The sequence below is a fragment of the Lygodium microphyllum genome, chromosome 12 (genome assembly GCF_053477565.2).
Source record: "Lygodium microphyllum isolate KBCC chromosome 12, Lygodium_microphyllum_v1.1.10, whole genome shotgun sequence".
Taxonomy (NCBI): Eukaryota; Viridiplantae; Streptophyta; class Polypodiopsida; order Schizaeales; family Lygodiaceae; genus Lygodium; species Lygodium microphyllum.
The window spans coordinates 109,930,049-109,950,681 of record NC_141146.1 but is presented as its reverse complement, the minus strand read 5'-3'; the positions used below and the strand labels follow the sequence as shown (position 1 = coordinate 109,950,681).

General features: G+C 38.4%; 1 protein-coding gene across 5 annotated transcripts; it reads right to left on the bottom strand.

Moving 5' to 3' along the window:
- Window positions 1-308: 308 nt before the first annotated feature.
- LOC148028155 (pentatricopeptide repeat-containing protein At2g27610-like) lies at window positions 309-6,723 on the bottom strand. Of its 5 annotated transcripts, none has more exons than XM_087689832.1 (2): window positions 4,520-6,723; window positions 309-2,380 (listed from the first exon to the last, which is right to left on the bottom strand). In XM_087689832.1, the coding sequence occupies exons 1-2, from the start codon at window positions 5,733-5,735 to the stop codon at window positions 2,322-2,324; spliced, it is 1,275 nt and encodes a 424-aa protein (XP_087545958.1). In that variant the 5' UTR covers window positions 5,736-6,723; the 3' UTR covers window positions 309-2,321. The 5 variants fall into 5 exon arrangements, with proteins under 5 accessions (XP_087545958.1, XP_087545956.1, XP_087545957.1 ...); XM_087689830.1 differs by having other exon boundaries at window positions 309-4,706; window positions 4,788-6,723; XM_087689831.1 differs by having other exon boundaries at window positions 309-4,706; window positions 4,998-6,723.
- Window positions 6,724-20,633: the final 13,910 nt, after the last annotated feature.

Below are 20,633 nucleotides of genomic sequence, written 5' to 3'. Positions count from 1 at the left end.
TAATCATTAATATATATTCATATAGTTATAATTCTATATATCATTTTTATTTAATAATAATTATTATTATAATATTGATATAATTATACTTTAACTTAAACATATACATATTAATTATAATTATTAATGTAATTAATTACATATTAATCATTAACTATTAAATATTATGTAAAGTATACTTAACTTATAATTAATACATATATTTACTATTAATATTTATATTATGCAATAATACTTGACTATATATATACTTAATTTATTATTTAAATTAATTATAATTATAATATATTATATTATGTATACTTAAACATACAATTATATATATGTACATGTGTGTGTGTGTGTGTGTGTGTGTGTGTGTGTGTGTGTGTGTGCGTGCGTGCGCGAGCGCGCATGTTAACAAGCATTGGGAGGCATAGAAGGTTGATTGAAAGCCTTATCTACTTGTGTAGCACCAAGCCATATATCAATTTTACTATTGGCGTTTTGAGTAAATTCTCAAACAAACCACAAGAACGTCATTGGAAAGCTTGGATACAAGTGCTCAAATAGCCATCTTTCAAGAAGAATCCATAGGCCTTCATCTTTATCCTTTTAAACTCCTTTTTTGTCCAATCTTCCTCTTGGTTAGAGTATTGAGATATTGTCCTATTCTCAACCATTCACATGTATATTCATCTTCTAAAAATACATCCATAGTTGAAACATGACATCTCATATTTTCTTACTCTGTGTGTGTGTGTGTGTGTGTGTGTGAAATTAATAAATAATTTAATATACATATATATTATCCAATATATACATTAATATGTAATTATAACCTATAATATTAATTGTATATTACAATTATTAATATGCTAATGTATTTGATTACATATACAATATGTATAATGACACTAACATAATTTATTTAGTACTATTTATTAATTATTAATATATTAATTAGTTGCTAATAAAAGATACATAATTGTATTTTAATTAACATATTATCCATAAGTCATTATGAATATATGCTATTGATTATTAATTGAGAGAATAATAATAAAAGCAATTGTCAACATAGTTTACAGTAGTCAAACTTGTGAAATTTTGTAAGCTTAGTATATGAGAATAGTATAAATGCCATGATAGACTCAATATGAATAAAAATCACCATTAAATGTCTTCGAAAAACTTTGAGAAATGGTCATAAGAGTTCTTTGGTGATATGGTTTAGGCTTGATTCTTTTAATGTTTGTCTTCCACTCCCTATATATTAGCGAGTGTCACATCCCTATATAGTCCATTTTTGTGCATTCAACATTGTATCAATCTAAGTTGCCAAAGCCTTTGAAGTTCAAATTATGTTCTTGATATCAACCTCCAATAGAGCCTCTTGCTACATGTAATGTGCTTCTAAACCCCATTGCAAAGCATCAAGAGAATACCAGTGCAAAGCACAAGGAGAATTTGAGGTGCGAAGCGCCTAGGAATGCTTTAAGTGAGCATATCACAAAGAAAGTGAAGTTGATCTGAGGCTAGGGGCTACAAAAAATTCAACGAGATAGCAAGTTGCAATGCTCATGTGAAATTGAAAGGACGGCCGCTACCAATCGAGGAATTGCAAGAGGTCAATGCCAAAGGTCAATGGTTGCCTTTCTATGCAAAGACGAGGGATTGAAGGTGGTAGCCATTGAAGAATAGAGATGGATGATGCTTTGGGAGTTGCTTGTGGTGCACATCGCAAGACGAGGCCATGCGCATAATAAGTAAAAATAGTGGAAGAGAAGCCAATGGCCTGAAGAATTACATATCTCTATTTAGTTGACCCTAGCAACATCTATCAACTGTGGCAGAAGAACTACATATCTTTATTTAGTTGACCCTGGAAACATGTATTTTGCAATTTCCCAACTTTTGTAGCTAATATAAGCTTCACTAAACATACTTGAAAAAAATAGTCATCACACATCCAATAAGAATTTGCCACACACACTTCAAGCTAATTTGAATCATTGTCTATGAATTTGGCTCAATAGGAGGCCTTCCTGCCAGGACTCTTTTGGAGCTGTTCACGTAAGGGTAAAAACCAAAAACTGGCTTTCAGCCTGTTTTCTGGTTTTCAAAGAAGGTTTAGCACCACATAAGCTGGTTTCCAAATGCATTTTTTAATTGTAAAAATCGTGTCAGCCCCATCCACCTGTGCCACATCAACAAATTCGTTTTTCATTGGAAAATCATGCCTCTGAACAGGCAATAATAGGCAAAGGGGATGGTGTCTGTTGTGGGGTTCAGGATCAGTTTTCTTTGAGAGGACCATGACAAGGGTTTGGTGACAAAAACTAGTTTTCCCCAAAAGTCGGAAACTGGCCCATGGGCCCAGGACTGGTTATAGAAACCCCTGAAAACGATTACCAAGAAACCACCTCAGAGAAAGAAAACTTTTGTTTTCTCTGTATGCATTTAGCAGGGCAGGCCAAGAAAACAGAAATCAATCAAGAGAGAGGGAGGGTTCTACCACCACTAACTAGTTTTTACACTTTCAAAAATTGGACCAATAGAACAAAAAAGTTTAAATATAATATCTTCTATTTTATATTCAAAAAGAAAACCGCCGCCCAACCCCCCAACAAAGCCCTTGGGGGGCTAGGCTAAAAGGAACATGACAAGGAGTAATCCAACTTTCCTATTCTCTTTGACATACATCAACAAGAGCTTCTTCAAACTTGTCCAGCTCCTACAACTTTGCCAAACGAACAAACAATAAGTTCGTGCACCATTCTCTTCCCATTATCAATAGCCTGTGCGCCCCATGCAGTATTCAAAGGTGTTATGTTGAATGACTACAAAGGAGAGTTAGTCTCATGACATTGTCATTAAAACTACGATCTTACGCACCCGGATAGACCCATGTAAGCCAACCAGATCTACAGAACAGTAGCTTACCATCCATATAGCTCTTAACAGTGCACAGTTGTGGACCTCTAGTGCGGCACACATATACCTTGATGACTCTCTGATGGGTGCATTTCCACACAATGAGCCTATCATTAGTTCTATATCTGCTTAATCTTGGCAGCTAGAAGCTAGTAGCCTCAATGTTTCGTAGGGCTTAGATTTACTCTTCGCAGTTTGAGAAGAATCCTGATTCTTCTTTGGGCAATCTCTTGCTGCATGTCCTTTGCCCAAGCAGATGTAGCAAATGCCAAGTATTCTGTCCTAGACAAGTACAAGACGAGTATAACTTTCTTGACCTAGCTTAGGCTTGTTCATGACACCTCTTGGCTTTTCAAGATAATTAGGTTGAAGCCAACAAAATTTGACTAGGTGGTATTTTCCTCCACTCCAGCAAGGTCTTGTTAAAATATCAACATAGTAAAGCAGATTTAATTACTCTTTCAAGGGTCTAAGACGAATTCAATGCACAGCAATTGCTATTGAGCTGTATTGCAGGGTAGATTTGGTCCTCTAAAGAATGGATCCTTGATAAACCTCACCCTCACAGAGTATAAAAGCCTATTTTGGAGACATATGAAGACTGAAAACTTTTCCCAGTCACTGCAGCAGGCATGCAGCAACCTTGGAACATGGACAGAAATGCCTTTAGAAATTTTAGGCATTTCTGACTGAAAAACAGATAGATAGAAACTATACCCGTGATGTTCAAGTCAGAATAGCACAGCAGCAGTGGGGTCTAGGATTTGAATGCGAAATGTTACTGTAAGGATTGGCAGTATTTTCTTGCTTGTGACTCAATTCCACCCCCTTCTATGCCTGTTTTCTTACTTGTGACTCATCAATTCCACCCCTTTACACCTGTTTTCTGCCTCACCCTGACTCTCAATGGTGTGTTAAGTTATAGCACCTTACAATTGATATCAAGACAAGCAAAGGTGAAAGCTACTGCAGTGCAGAGCATGCAAGTCGAATACCCTCCAGCATTTTTCCATCAAATGGTTTGCCTATTTGACCTAAGGCAGTATGAATGTAACACTCAAGCATATTATCCTAGTTCTTCAAGAAGCCAATATTAGATCCAATTGCGGCATATATCCTGCTCCTTTGAGTGGCACCTGTAGCTTCTGTAACTTGGCAAGCACTAATTCATGGTTGTTGTCACCTGCAAGAAACTCGTACACGTTCCTATCAACTTCTATCCAAACTCTACCAATCTTCTTCCATGCACCAGAAGCTTTCCTCTGTTCTTGCAACTCAAAGGCATCTTGCAATATACCAGCTTGCACACAGATATTTGACATGAGCACATGGCTTGTTCCACACTTTGGGTCCAAACCAAATGCTTGGTCAAAACATTGTTTCCCTATCAGTACATTACTATGTTCAGTGCAAGCAGCAAGCAAAGATGTCCATGCAGTGGTACTTGGCGACAAAGGCAAAGATTGCACTAATGATTCTGCCTCGTGTAAACATCCAGCTCGACCTAGGAGATCAACCATGCAATTAAGATGTTCCATGTCCCCTGTAAAACCATAATCTTCCGCCATGGATGTAAAATATTCACTACCTTCAACAATTTGACCTGCATGACTACATGTAGAAAGAACACTGATGAAACTCCTCTGATCTGGCTTGAAACCATCTTCTACCATGTCCTCAAGACAAGACCTGATCATTCTTGAGTTGCCATACTGTGCATACCCTGCAAGCATGATGTTCCAAGAGACAAGATCCCGATTGTGCAACTCATTCAGCAGCTTTTGAGCTTCCTGCAAGTTTCCACATTTAGCATACATGTCAATCAAGGAATTCATAACAATCAAATCAGAATCAAAATTGTTTAAAATAACCTCTCTATGGAGCATCCTACCCTCCTCTATGGCCCCTATGGTTCCACATGCATTTAAAATGGATGAAAGTGTCATCTTGTCTGGCTTCAAACCTGAACGTTGCATTTTTTTGAACAGCTTTAGAGCAACAGAACAATCCTTATGCTGTGCATATCCAGCTATTATGGCATTCCATGAAACCAGATCTCGGTCTAGCAAGTTATCGAATACCTTATGGGCTTGCTCCAATCTTCCAAATTTGGCATACATGTCAATTAGAGCAGTGCCAACGATGGCATCAGATTCAAGTGAGCCTGATATAATCTGCTCGTGGATAAGCTTTCCTTGCTCTAAAATAGCACAAGCTTTCAGAATACAGGAAAACGTGAATTTGCTTGGCTTTACACCACCATCTTGCATTTGCATAAAAAGTTCAAATGCAGCAGACTTTTGTTGATGCTGGATGCAACCAATAATCATTGCATTCCATGATACTACATTACGATTTGGCAGAATGTCAAACACTTTGCGTGCATCACAGAGGCTGCCACAGTTGCAATACATGTGTATAAGAGTGCTTCCGATGGCCACATCAGTTTCTAAACTACTTTTGAGAATTTGCATATGTGCCAATCTTCCGGAGGAGAGCCATTTGAGTTGGCTTACAACTTTCATTGCACATAGGAACAGTGACTTGTCTGGCTTAATGTCATCTTGTTGCATCTTAGAAAACAACTCTAAAGCCCTCTCATTCTCTCCAACCAATGCATGTGCTGAAATGATAGAATGCCATGCGAGAGCACTTAGTTTGGCAATCCTAGAGAAGACTAAACTGGCTTCAAACAGGCTTCCGCAGTGTGCAAACAGCTGAATGAGACCATTTTCATCACTGGCGTCATCCATACCATTGCTGATGATTAAACAGTGCAATTTCCTACCAGCTGGCAGGTCCCTGTTGATGCAGCCCATGGCCACCCAATTAGGCCAACCTGGCTCAGGAAGCTAAGTGGGATTACCCTTCTGACTGCTGGTCAGGCAGCATGTCACCATACCTGCTCCTGCTTGCCATCGGCTGCTGGCGCCCGTCGGAGCTGCATGCCATTTTCTTGGACAACATAAAACGGTGAACATCCTTGAACAGCACATAAGAAGTACTGTCATTTTCTCTTCCTGGATCACACAGATTCAGCAACGATTCGGCCATAAGAAGTCATTCATAACACCGAGGACCCTGTGAAACATATCACAACATAAGGCAATGGAGGTCCCTGAACAGACAGCACACATTAGACACTGTCATTTTCTCTTCCCAGATTGTACAGATTCGGCAATAATTCAGCCATAAGGATTCATAACAGAACAGCAACGTATCAGCCGCTTGCCTTCGATGATGTTCAAACAGTAAACTACACCTGAGCTTCTTTTGGGGCACGCGCGGGGTGGGGGACCTGTCCCTCCATTTGTTAGATTGTACATCAAGCACGAAGACACCGTAGCTGCGACAGCTGAGAATGTATCCAAGCCTTCCGACCTTTGACAAGCTAGGGCGCAATAAAAGCGTGAGAAGGACGCTCAATCCACAGGCAGGGCACAGAGAGAGCCTTAAAGTGTTTGGTGCAATCATCCACAGTGAGATATGTGGCCCGTGAACTGCCGCGGGATGCAGCTCTCAATCAGGCTTCCAACCTCAGCACATGGCGGTCCCTATTTCGATACGGACGAAAGGCACGTCTGCCTTTTCGACCCCCGGCGTTCCCCTGGCAATGCAATCCGTCATCGTTTTTATAAGTCTTCTCATTGTGCTGTTCTTGAGCTGGCGCGTACGCAGAGACAGACAGAGATTAGAAGGAAGAGACAGAGAGAGAGAGAGAGAGAGAGAGAGAGAGAGAGCGCGCTCTTATTGAACAATCTCCCCAACCAAGGAATTATCTATTTCTTAAACTCTTAATGGAGCCACCCAGCGCTCACAATACACACTCTTCCCAGAGCTGCCGGTTCTGATGTTCACCGCTTATATTTCATACCTAAAATACTCAAAAAATTGTTAATATTTTTAAAAAGCATATCAAAAATACTCAAAAAAAAGTGAATATTTTTCAATAGCATAACAACATTCCAACAAGTGTCTTAGGTTCAAATATACCAAAGTATCGTTTTTCGTCATTAGCGTCGAAGCCACCGCACCTATATGGCAACCAAACCATGCTTCACAATCGCAAAAGGAATGGAAGTTTTAAAAAGCAAAGAAAATAAACAGTTGAAAAACAACTGACGAAAATATTAGAGTAAGTTTTTGATCTTCAATTATAGCTCGGTTAGAAGTACATCTAGTCCATGCTTCATAATCACAAAAGGAAGGAAAGTGTAAGCTTAAAAAATTAAAAAAATGAAAAGTTGGAAAACAACTAAATGCAAATATTAAATTAAGTTTTCAATATGTAATATACATCCATTAAAAGTAGGATGGGAGCTTGGTAATATGAACTTGAAACACGGCCACATTGTTAGGTCATTTTCAATATTGAATACATGTTAGACAAAAGTAGGATGGGAGATTCAAAATATTAAGCAAACACATGAACACATTGGCAAGAAGATTATATTAATTCAACCAAGAAGAGGATATCGCTTAAGCAAGACACCACATGCAAGTGAATTCCTTAACCTTAAAAAGTTTTCACAAGCACAACTACATAGCTCTGCACAAGTCAGTTACTCTTGGATAATAGCTATGCCTACTTAAAATGACTCAATCTTAGATGATCTCTCTCTCTCTCTCTCTCTCTCTCTCTCTCTCTCTCTCCATACTAGTTTCATTCAAGTGTTTGCTTCGGCATATAACACAAAGTCTAGTCTCCATGATTGTAAGAATGAGAATACAAGGCAAAAGAAGAGATATAGGATCGGTACCTATTTTTTATATTATAGAAAACTTACATAATTTTTTCAACACCCTAACTACCACTTGCCACCACCCTATTGTCTACCACCACCCTAGCCACTCAAGGCATCATTGTCCATACTCACAACTTGAATCGAGTTGGTTCATTGCAAAGGAGGAGGAATTCCTCTCACATGCATTGCATTTAATAAGGATTGTGGAAAGTGAAGTTGCCCATGTAATAGATCCCCTCCCTCGCTACATTTCTTTTTTAGGTTAAATTTCTACACAATTCTTGCTAATTAAACGTTATGTCTTGATGAAAGCAAAACAAAAAGAGAACACAAAAGGTATTAATTTATTCCATGTAGTTAACTCAACTTGAAGGTTTTACCAAAGACTTGAGCAATAGAGAGAGGTTGAGAGGTTGAGCTCTACCTGTGTGGGCATCCACTACATGCCTTAGTAATATGGTAAGATTTTTCTCAATGGCACATTAGGTGATTGATATGGAGACTATGAAAATGATTCTATAGTTAGACCACACCCATGTAGTCCACTCTTGGTTATGTCATGTTCACCATGCACCTCTGTTAAAAGATCGGATCTAGAGCATGACAAAAGCTATGGCGGATGAAAGATAAAGACCAAACTCATGATGACATGGACAAGTAGAGATGGCGGATGAAAGATGAAGACCAAACTCATGATGACATGGACAAGTAGAGACAAACTGTTACACAAGTGAATTAGGTTCCAAGATGGAAGCTTGGACTCATAAACACAATCTTGTGTAGGACTGACAATGACAAGACACTTAACTGAAAGTAAAAAGCATCATGACATTGTATTCATTCATTCATATAAAAGTGATAGTCAAGTACAATGCTCTATAGAAGTTGGGTTGTTCCACTCTCCTCACTATGCATATGGGATTCAATACAGCTCTTCCTGGAGCATACATCATTTGTCTATTTCTCAACACCCCCCCTCAAATGATGAGTCCCTACACTTGCTGGCTTTTGCCCCCCCCCCCCCCCCCCCCTACATGATAATATGGCCCGGGAGACTAGCTCATAGGCAGCCTAGTCAAGTTAAAGCTTGAGACTTTACATCTTTGGCAAGGGTTTTTACAAAGCAAATCCACTAAGGGAAACATAGAGATCCACTATGTGAACAAATTTCTTTAGAACAATCTGTCAAAGTTGTTGATAGTAGTGGAAGCATCTTCTTCTTCTTCTTCATTCATAAATTGACTTTGGTGGTGGTCACTCTACATTTGCTGTGCTCTTTTCTTGTGAAAGCATTCACTGGCAATATGGCCAGTCTTACCATAATAATGACATGTCATCCAACTTCTGTTGTCGGTGTTGAATCCTCGACCTCTTCCCTTAGGTCCAGTAGCTCCTTTGGTGTATAAGAGATTTTCCCTTAAGCTAGTTTCTTTTACATATTCGCTTTTAAATTTGCTTTCTCCATCAAGCAGTGAGTGCTCAATGTCTTTGAGTGAGAGACTGGGAACATTACTTAGGGTGGACACAAGGTTCTCATATGGATCCTTATTTACACTTGCAAGCAGTATGGCTATTGCTTTATCTTCATCAATATTCGTCTTAAGAGTTGCAAGCTGGGTTTTTAGGCGCTTGAACTTGTTAATGTGTGTGGTCATAGAAGCATTGTCTTTGATATCTAGTTTATAAAACTACATGAGTAATTTTACCTTTGAGTTCTTTACTTGGGTACCAAACATCATGTCAAGTTCCTCCCAAGCAGTTCTAGCATCTCTAATGTCAGAGATATGATGTAGCACATCATCACTTGTCCCCATGCAATGATGCCTCGTGCCTTGTTATTCATCTTCTTCCATTCTTTGGTTTTGAGCTAGTCTTCTTCAACGAACCCATCTTCATCATCTTCCTTCTTGCTATCTGCATCATCTTCAAATAGGTCTCACAAGTCCTTTCGCATAAGATGATACATGGTCTTCTCCTTCCAGGCATAAAAGCCTTCACCATTAAACTTTGCTATCTTTTCCACTTCAATCATCTTAGTAGGAGGTCTTACCACGAGAACTCTCGGGCAGTGTCTATCTTTTTAGAAGAAGATTGAGATTTACACGAGATTTTATCAATGTGACTTTAAATCATCACACAGACTGAGAGTAATCTTCAAAGTAAACTGAAGACTCAAGTGTCGAGAAGCACTATTTGAGTATCGATAAATACTATGTCTTGAATGTTGATGCTTAGGCTTCTCAAACCTTCCTCTTGTTGAAGTCTTTGTTGCTTGCTCCAATTCTTTCAAGTCTTCAAGATCCTCCTTATTGATTTGTTGGTCTGGTTAGGCAGAGGACTTGAGTGGCAAGAGCTCTAGTGAGCTTGAGAAAGTGTAAGAGATGAAATTTGGAGCTTTGGCTATGGAGTCTATTAGGGTTTGAGGTATAGGTAACTGATTTTTTTTATGATTCATTAGCTAACGGTGGATAATTCTATTGCATATTTGATACAGATGAAGCTTAGAAGTCATTCTTCAAATGCCCTATGACCAGAGGTGGAATCGCAGTGCGCAGATAGAGATTGAGCTGTACGAACTGATATAGGCATAGAAATATCCAGCGACCACGAATTTTTGTAATGCTGCACAGTACGATGACCAATGTCATGCTATTATGTAATATGCAATAGTGCCCAGAGCCAAGGAGCAATCCCCTAGAAGAAAGTAAGTGAAGTTATGCTCTGTAGGTGGAAATCAAGAAGCTCAATCAGAGGTGGGTACAGATCTTGGCTATGGCAGACATAGAACAGAGCTTGAGAAAATTGATAATGCTAAGCTTGTGGCAGAGCAATGCTAATGTTTCAAGTGATATAGAGAAGCTTCACTAGCGAGGGAACACTTCTCCAGAAGGAAGCTCAGTAAGATTTGGTCGGTAGAGATAGATATGAGAGCTTCAAGCAGGTAGGGTACTACTGGCTATGGCTACCACAAGGTTAAGTGGAGAAGAGGAAGTGAGAGATGAGGTCTTGGACTTGTCTTGAGTTGGATTAAGCTCAAGCTGAGCTAGATGAGGGAAAAATGGAGCTGTACCATGCTCAACTGTGCTCTAATACCATGTTAAAAGATGCGGATCTAGAGCATGACAAAAGCTATGGTGGATGAAAGATGAAGACCAAACTCATGATGACATGGACAAGTAGAGACAAACTGTTACAGAAGTGAATTAAATTCCAAGATGGAAGCTTGGACTCATAAACACAATCTTGTGCTGACAACGATAAGACACTTAATTGAAAGTACAATGATGATCTTCTGCATGTATGTTTTGATGGACTTGGAGATGACTATAAGAGCTTCAAGTCATTTATAAATATGAGGGATGCTATTCTTGATTTTGCAAATTTGATTTCTATGTTGATACTTGAGGAGAAGAATCTTGGATTAGACTCTTATCCTTCTCAAAATAAGAACAAATATGAACAAGTGTTTTAGTCTATTAGCAAAGGTAGAGGTCATGGTTGAGACCGGTGGTCATGGTTAAGGTTATGGCACACAACAAAATAGAGTAGGACAATCCCAAGGAAGGGAGAGCCAAGGAGGGTAAGTTGTAGATTCTTATTGACAACAAAAAATTGGTGATAATAGGGAATGTTGGCATTGTGATGAGAAAGGCCACATTTCAGAGTGTTGCTCAAAGAAGAAGGTGAAAACTACAGATGAAAAAAGGAAATAAGACAACTATGCTTCTACTAGGAAATACAATGATGACAAAAGTGAGCAGTTATTTGTCATGTAGCATTTCATGAGTACTATAACTACTTAAGGTTCACCTAAGAATGATGTATGGTATACATGTTTAGGCACCTCTAATCACATGACATCTCATGGAGAGTAGTTTAGAGAGATGCGTAGTCTAGTGTGACGTACCCACCTTAATTTCTTGACAAATAACGTTTTAGTAGTCGCCCAGAGTTTTCCTTCCATTCATCACCATCCGTACTCTAACCAAAATGATTGGATTTTGTCTAGTTGGTTAACCCTAGGTCTACCCCGCTATGGAAGTGTCCTGTCGTTACCCACGGAGGACCGACTTGAAGGTTCCTAATTGATCTAATGGTCACCTATCAACAACTAGCTCACATCCGGAGTTGTCCTTTGAGAGGCTTCTTGTCCAAAAGGAGCGATTGCCATTACCCTCGGTTCATGGAGTACAACGCTTTTTTCTAGTAGCAAACAAAGGATTTATGAGATCCATCGCAATGCTCTGGCACAGCTGTCGTACCTTTCCCCTAAGATAATTTACCGTTCGGATTCTAAGACCAAACCCTAGGTAAGTCAACGAATCGGCCCTTCCTAGAGTTTCTTCCTAGCGTTTGTTTTTTGGGAAACCTCTCGGCTAATTGAGACCACCTTGCCATAGGACTAGATTTGTCAAGAATCCATCCACCCACTTCCCTTTATGGAAGTTCTTAGTTATCTAATTACCTATCACATTACGTGAAACAAATAAAAATAGCTTTATTAATTAAAATCCCTTATGCTCAGTTGAATCAAAATAAAACAAATTCATTGATTATATTCCATAATGTGTGTTCTCCTACCCATACAGAAGAAAATAAAAAAGTTATAATTTCGCATGCTGCCTCATCCGGCGCATCTACACGTCACCAAGATCAAATCCACCTATAGCTAGTGTTATAGGTGTCCCAAGTAGAACTCGGGCCATACGGGGGACCAAATAATTCCTAGGTGCAAAAAGGGATTTACTAGCTGGAGCCCCCCGGCACCCTATCCACCTCCTTCTTAATACGATCCATGCTGGGAGACCTCTCGCCATTGGAGCCGGTCCATGCTTCCGTAGCGGTAAAAAAATCCCCTCTTGGTATGGGGATTCAGTACTTATCCTTGGGGAGGTATAGGGCTCCTCAATTTTTATTTGTTCCAACATTTAATTCAATCATGATCTAATCTAGAAGATCACAAACAAGATTGATGTTTGCAAGCAGTTATGACTTCAATCAATCATGCAACTTTCAAGTGATGCTTAATTCTAGTAGCAATCGACACTTGAGTTCTACATAATGAAATCTTCACCTTGGAATTTAACTAGGGGTATCTAGATTTTGGTGTCTCTAACTTCCCAGTTCTTGCAACCAAGTTTCTTGGTCTTAAGTCAGTATTTCTCAAGAGACTTAACTTATTTCTATTGAATTCAGATATAACTTTTTTAGAAAAAAAACCTGTGGTATCGTGGTTGGTAAAGGGTTGTTATCCATGCCCATGACTCAGTTAGTGACTCCCATTCTCGCAACTAAAATTGTTCCTTCCACGTTAGTAGGGGCATTTGCGATTTCCGCTTCTGAATTCTTTTTCTTCGGGACCATGACAGAATAGAGACGAGAGTAGAGGTATGATAGAATAGGATAGAGTTATTCAGTGTCTTCTCTTCTAAGATCAAGGTAGGAGAGGATGAGAGTCCTTCAATGTATCCCCTTCCTTGGGTTGAACGGAATGATGTCTCTTCGTCTTGTGGAATAGAGTCTCCTCCTTCTTGATCAACGTCTCCTCCTTGTCAAGATTACTCATTGTCGCTCTTTTCATCATCCCCAACCCCTCAATTTATAGTTTTGCAAGAAGGGGAGGGGATAGAAGAGAGGATGCTTGCTTTTTTAGTGTTTTTCGATGACATCATCGATGACAAAGAGAGAACACTTTCTTTTAGCATTTTTTGATGACGTCATTGATGACTTCATGGAGGGGGCTCCATTTCTACAACGCGAAGGTAAAAATTGACGAACATATGGGCGAGGACGCATTGCACACCACGTGGCCGGGCGTCATTCCAGGCATACAACCAAGGCGCCGACCTAGGCATAGACCTTGGTATCTTGGCCTTGGCATACTTGGCAACGGGCTACAAAGGCTTTGTTGGCACCACTGGCTATGCGCGAGAAGCTCCCACTAGCTTGTAGGAAAATCTTCTCGGGAGGTCACCCATCCTAGCAGTGTCGTTACCAAAGTGCACTTAACTGCCAATAAGTGACTATACACTAGGCTAAATCTTTTTTTGTTGTTATATACTACAAATATATTTTTAATAAGCTAGTCTTGGGAGGGTCTCCCAAGTCTTTCATCCATGAACTAGCATATAATGCCTCATCAATTATCTTCATAATGAGAGTCAGCTTTATAATTAGAGCTAGTATTTTTTTTTCTTTTAAAAATAAATGTGCGACATGAATCAATTTTTCTTTGGAATGTATACACACATTAGAATAAACTAAGTAATGGGGACATTACATTCTTCCCTTCTTAAAGAAATCAAGATGTCCTCATCTCGAGAGAAACTGGGGGTGTTTTTTCATAAGGATTACCTCATCGACCCAAGTGGCATCCTCTTCAGGATAATCCTTCCATTGGATGAGATATTCTCTAAGGGTCATATTCCTAAGGATTCTTTCTTTTATATCTAAGATTCTATCAGGTTGAAAGTTCAAGTAAACCTTGGCTCGGCATTACAACTTGCTGATCATCAAGAATATGATCAGGATTAGGTACATAGGGCCACAAGAGACTGACATGGAATACATCATGAACTTTTAAGGTTTCAGGAAGTTGCAACTTATAAGCATTAGGTCCAAGAGCCTTTATGACTTTGTAAGGTCCACAATATCTTTGGCTTAGCTTGTTGAAATTTCCCAATGATAAAGAACTTCTCTTTGGGCATACATTGATAAAAACCTTGTCCCCTTCTTGGAAGATTCGCTCTTTTCTCCCTAGGTTAGCATAGGCTTTTTGTCAATCCTTGGCAGCTTGTATATCTTGCTTGATGGTTTTGACTTGTTCGTCCATCTCTTCAAGCATCTTCTTAGAAGCTTCAAACTTCAAGGTAGGGTCGGAGAAGTTTAGTGGGGTTAGGTATTCTTGTCCATATAGAGCTTGAAATGGGGTCATTTGAATGCACAAAGACGCATTGTAAGCAAATTCCACCAAAGGTAGATGTTGTATCCACCATCTAGGTTCTTTGCAACAATATGCCCTAAGTATGTCTTCAATGACCTGATTTACACACTATGTCTGCCCATCAGTTAGAGGGTGATAAGCTATACTTAAACAAAGCTGTGTACCAAGAGCTTCAAATAATCCCTTCCAAAAATGTGAAGTGAATAGAGAATCACGATTGCTAATAATTCTCTTTGGTAGTCCATGAAGGCTAAAGATTTCTTTGACAAATAACCTAGCAATATCTAATGCTTTGTAGTTGGTTTTGACCGGAATAAGGTGGGTAACCTTAGTCAACATGTCCACAATTACCATGATCGAGTTGTATCCTCCTTGAACTCAGGATAATTCAACTACAAAATCCATACTAATGAATTCCCATTTCATCTGAGGAATATCAAGTGGCTGTAGCTTTCCTGGTAGCTTAACTCATTCGGTTTTTATTCGTTGGCAACTCAAGCATTCGATTACGTATTTAAGTACGTCACTTTTGAGCTTTTCCCAACGATAGCTGTTCCTAGCTGCATTGAGAGTTTTGGCATAGCCAAGATGTCCTGAAAATGGGGAATCATGAGCTTCCCATAATATATTCTTCTTAAGATCTTGACTTGAAGGAATACATAATCTTGTCCTGAAGTAGACAAGCCCTTCGTCAACAGAGAAGTTAAGATACTTTGTCTTAAGCTTAGAATTTTGTTCTTTATTCCGAATTTCCTTCAACATTTGTTGATATTTGGGATCATTATTCGCCTTCTCCTTGGATAGCTCGATGATGGGATTGCTAGGCATTGATATCATTATAGTTAGTGTTTGAGCTCTAAGGGGTTGTTCTGAATAAAGTGCATTGAGAAATGATTTGCGACTTAAAGCATTTGCAATTACATTCTCTTAAGGTCTAAATATATCTTGCATTAATCTGTTGAAGGTAGCAGGGGCATTGGTTAATCCAAATGACATTACAATAAACTTTTAATGACCGTACCTTGTGCTAAAAGCGGTTTTTGGGATATCTTCTTGCTTGATTCTGATCTGGTAATATCCTGATCCGAGATCAATCTTGGAGAAAATCTTTGCTCCTTGTAGTCAATCAAGTACTTCGTTGATCCTTGGAATTGGATACTTATTTTTTATTGTTACCTTATTTAGTCCTTGATAGTCAATGCAGAGACGGAGAGTCCCATCCTTCTTTTTCTGAAATAACACCCGAGCTCCCCAGGGTGAGTTATTGGGTCTAATGTATCCCTGATCTAAGAGCTGTTTGAGTTGTTCCTTTAGTTCTATGGCTTCCAGAATGGACATTCGATATGGTCGCCTTGCAACTAGTGCAGCTCCTGGTACTAGCTTGATTTCATGGTCGACTTCTCTTTGTAGTGGAAATTTAGTTAATTCTTCAGAAAATACGCCAGCATATTCCTTAAGCCACGATGGTTCATCTTCGACTTCTTTATCCTATTCGAACTTATTTAATTTGATTAGGTATATAGGTGAGCCTTTTCTTAAACCTTTAGCAATTCGAGAAGCTTTCGCTAATTGAATCTTTGGTTTTCTTGCTTCTCCATGTGTGGTCACTTGTTGTCCTACAAGATTCAAGAATGTGACTTGGCCCTTTTCACAATGAATATGAATGTCATTGGGAATTGACCAGTCCATTCCTAACAAGCATTCATAAGTTCCTAGATTCATCACTCTGAATTTCATGTTGATCTGATTGTCACCCAGATTAAACTCCACCTTACTTGTCTGTTGTGTTGAGGAAACTTCTTTTTCATCAGCTAACTCAACTATCAACCCAAGTTCATGCATTGTGTCTATGCCTAGTTTCCTAGCACACCTTGGTGATATGAATGAATGTGTGCTTTCACAATCAACCAAAATTTTAAAGGGTTTACCGTTATAGGTTGATGGTGTTTGAATTACTGAGAATTGTCGATTTGGTCCCCTCTTGTTGAGAGAGGCATCAATTCTTGTCGGTTTCTAAGGTGGGACCCTCATCATCTTCTACTTCCTTGAGGGTTATGCCGGCAACTCTTCCTCTAGCTGTGGCTGTTCGACTTTGGTTGTTACGAAACTTGCTTTGGCGTTCATTCTGTTCGAGTTTTGGGCATCGCCTTTGGATGTGGATAGGTTCATTACAATAATAGCACCTGAAAGTGTCCTTATTACCACCAGTAAAGTTCTCCATTGTCGACATCTTAGCCTTCTTGCTATTAGTAGATTGGAAATGACCTTGGGCTCTTTCTGCATAGGTCCTAGTTATATTTCTATTTTGGAACTTATTATTCCAAGGCTTATCATTTCTTGGTTTGGACTAGAGTTCCTATACAATCGGTCTTGCTCTTATCAATGCATCTTGGAGGTCGGATGGGCACATTGCTTCAAGCTGTGTGTTCAAGTGATTATCCAATCCATGGCAAAACTTGGATTCTTGCTGCGCAATGTCCATAGCTGGTGCATACTTGAGAAGTGTCACAAACTTTGAGTAATAGGCTTCCAGTGTCATTCCAAGTTGCTTTAGACCAAAGAATTCATTCATCTTTTGTGTGCGGTATGCTGGTGGAAGATACCGGCCTTGCACTGCATCCTTTAATGCGTCCCAACTAACAAACGCTTCGGAGATTCCTTGATCTTTGCACCATTTTTTCCACCAAATTCGGGCTTCTCCTATTAGCTTTAACTTGCTGATCATTGCTTGATTAGCTGGAGTAATTCCAATAGTATAGAAATAATCTTCCATGGACTCAACCCATATTTATGCTTCAACCTCGATGTTTTTGCCTTGGCCATCAAACTCAGGTGGTTTGATTTGCTTAAGCGGGAACTTCTTTAGTTAGCTCTATGAATGTTATCATACAATTTGCTTGTATCTTTTCAAAGAGAAATCATTTTAGAATGATAGAAATGCTTTATATTAAATTTTCAAAGAAGGTTACATCATGATAGAGTTTTTTCGAATGAACTTAAGGAATCTAACCATGGATTTTTGATATATCTACTGACTCGTAATTCTTAATTGCTAGAATGGTAACCAAATTCATATTCGATGGATAGACAAAATAATTTCTTTTGCTGTAGGGGATAAATACATGGTTTATTTTTGGGATGACTGGTTATTTGGGAGAGAAGATTTTCCTAATACAATCTAGGCATGGTATTTGGATACATCCATTGGGTAATAATGGAGCTTTGAAGAATGGATATCTAAAAATCGGTACTTTAAAGGAAGATCATGAAGTCCATCTTTAACGTAATTGTAGTTTTTAGAGCGACCAACAACTACAATTCGGTCCATTGGGATGGCCTTTGTTGCTTCCTTGTAAATATATCGATTTAGTTTAACTTCCCGACCTCTAGTGAATAAAGTTGAATTCACATTGGCTTCATGGAATAAATAAACCTTCACGACTTTAAGGTTTTCCATCCATATTATCCTCTTCAAATTTTTTTGAAGGAAGGCAAGATGACTTGCGTTGATATAACAAATTCCACTACTTATCATCCATCGTCTTTCCCGATATAGTGGAGAAGGATCGTAGATGCGATCCAGAATCTGCATCACTTGCATTCTCCATCCATAATCTGTAGAATGCATTAAATGCATTGCCGATGTAAACATTGCTCGGAAGACTAGGAATCGCTCCCAATCTTCATCTCTCTGGGTAAGAGAAAAACACATGTCAGTAAGAGAAGGGAAAAAAAAACTCATATCTCATGCTACAATTACCAAGTTTTTGATTTCTTTTCTCTCTAATACCACTTGTGACGTGCCCGCCTTAATTTCTTGATGGATAACATTTTAGTAGTTGCCTAGACCTAGGGTTAACCAACCGGATAAAATCCAACCATTCTGGTTAGAGTACAGATGGCAACGACTGGAAGGAAAACTCTAGGCGACTACTAAAACGTTATTTATCAAGAAATTAAGGTAGGTATGTCACATCTAAAGTATTTAGGCTATGTGGTGATGGGTAATGATATGACTCACCCCATTGCTCAATTTGGCAATGTTCTTTTGAGTATGAACCTTTTGTTATATATTAAACATGTGGTAGAATATGAATTACTGCACCTAATGACTATTATGTAGAGGACTATGATAATGGTTCTAGGTTAGTTGCAAATTCTTTATCCTTGATGTGGGTTTATTTGAAATGAATGTGAATATGTTTGCACAAGATTCCAGTGTCATGGTTGATATTGAAATTTAATAAATGTATAATATTTGAAAAATATGCAACCAAAATAGATTGTGGATATCTCACCAAAGTTTAGAGTTGATAGGATCCTTAAAATATATGCAGTGTACTATTTTGAAAAGAGGTCAAGGCATGCATTTCTACATGAAAAAAATGTATGCAAGAAACCACTTGAGTTAATGCATTTTGATATATGAGGTCCTAGGAAGACTGTAAGTATGTGTGGGTACAAGTATTATGCCTCCTTCATTAATGAACATGATTAAAAAGTACATGTTTATTTTATACATTAAAATGTATGCAAGAAACCACTTGAGTTAATACATTTTGACGTATGGTCCTACAAAGACTGTAAGTATGTGAGGATGCAAGTATTATGTCTCCTTCATTAATGAACATGCTTAAATAATATGTATTTATTTTATACATTAGAAAAGTGAGGTGTTTGCTCACTTTTCTAATGTATAAAATAAAATATTATATCTCCTTCATCAATGACCATACTAAAAAAGTACATGTTTATTTTAGAACGTGAGATGTTCACTCAAGTTAAAAGCTTTAAAGCTTTGGTGAGAAGGAGACTTAGTTGCAAATGAAATGCCTAAGGTCAAATGGAGGAAGAAAATACTTCTTCAATGTGCTTTCTAATCTTTTCCAAAAAATTTATATAAATGCAATTTACATGTAGAAGTACTCTAGAGAGAAGTAGCGCCACTAAGTTAAAAAGTAACCATATTATAGATATGAGTCATGCATTGATATCTAAAAGAAACTTACCTCATTTGTAATTGCTAAAGCAATTGCTAGTATTGTATAAATTAGATGCCCACATTTACTATACATGGTGTGATAACTAAGGAGAAGTGTATAGGTAGAAAGTCAAATCTTTCCCATTTGAAAATATTTGCATGTATTGCTTATGTACATATTCTTGAGTGATTAGTTGCATTGTATATTGGATCCCAAAGTAGAAAAACATGTGTTTCTAGGATATTCTACTAAGTAACAGAGATACAAATGCTACAACCCTACTATATGTGAGCTAAGAGTTAGTAGGGATGTTTTCTTTGATAAGGTAAGAAGATGGTATACCAATGTATAGAATATAATAGGGGTTGATGTACATGAGAGTGTGACCATGAAGAAGATGGGTCAACAATCTCATCTCATAAACATTAATTGGGACAAAGGAGTCTCCTAATCATGGGTCTATTGGACATTAGAGTGGTAGATTGTGGTCACACATCATTCCATTGAGTACATCACAAATGTTGACAAAAGGCAAGGAGAAAGTTTGGGACTCACCCTTTTATGGTCCATGTATCATCAAGTTTCTCTCATATTGATATAGATTTGGATGGCTCTAATTAGACCTTGGATGAAGAGTTTAGGAGTCCAATCATTAGGATACCTAGTGTGAGGAAGGTACAAGAGAATACTAAGTCACCTTGTAGCGATCAATGTCCACGCAAGTGATAACCATATGGCTCATCACTATGCATACATGGCTAAGGTTTTGTAAGATGTCAAGCCCACTTATTTTGAAGATGTAGTTGATAATGAGCATTGGGATCATGCTATAGATATAGAAATGGCTGCACTTAAGGCAAATGACACATGGGATCTAGTACCTTTACTTAAAGGCAAGAAAGATATTAGCTACAAATAAGTATACAAAGTGAAGCAGAGATAGGATAGTTCTATCAAGCACTATAAGGCATGCCTAGCTATCAAAGGTTATACACAAACTCATAACATTGATTATTAGGAGACCTTTGATTCACTAGCTAAAATGGA

Excerpts from the sequence above, each read along its gene's own strand:
- LOC148028155 (XM_087689828.1), bottom strand. The coding sequence starts at position 5,735 with ATGGGCTGCATCAACAGGGACCTGCCAGCTGGTAGGAAATTGCACTGT.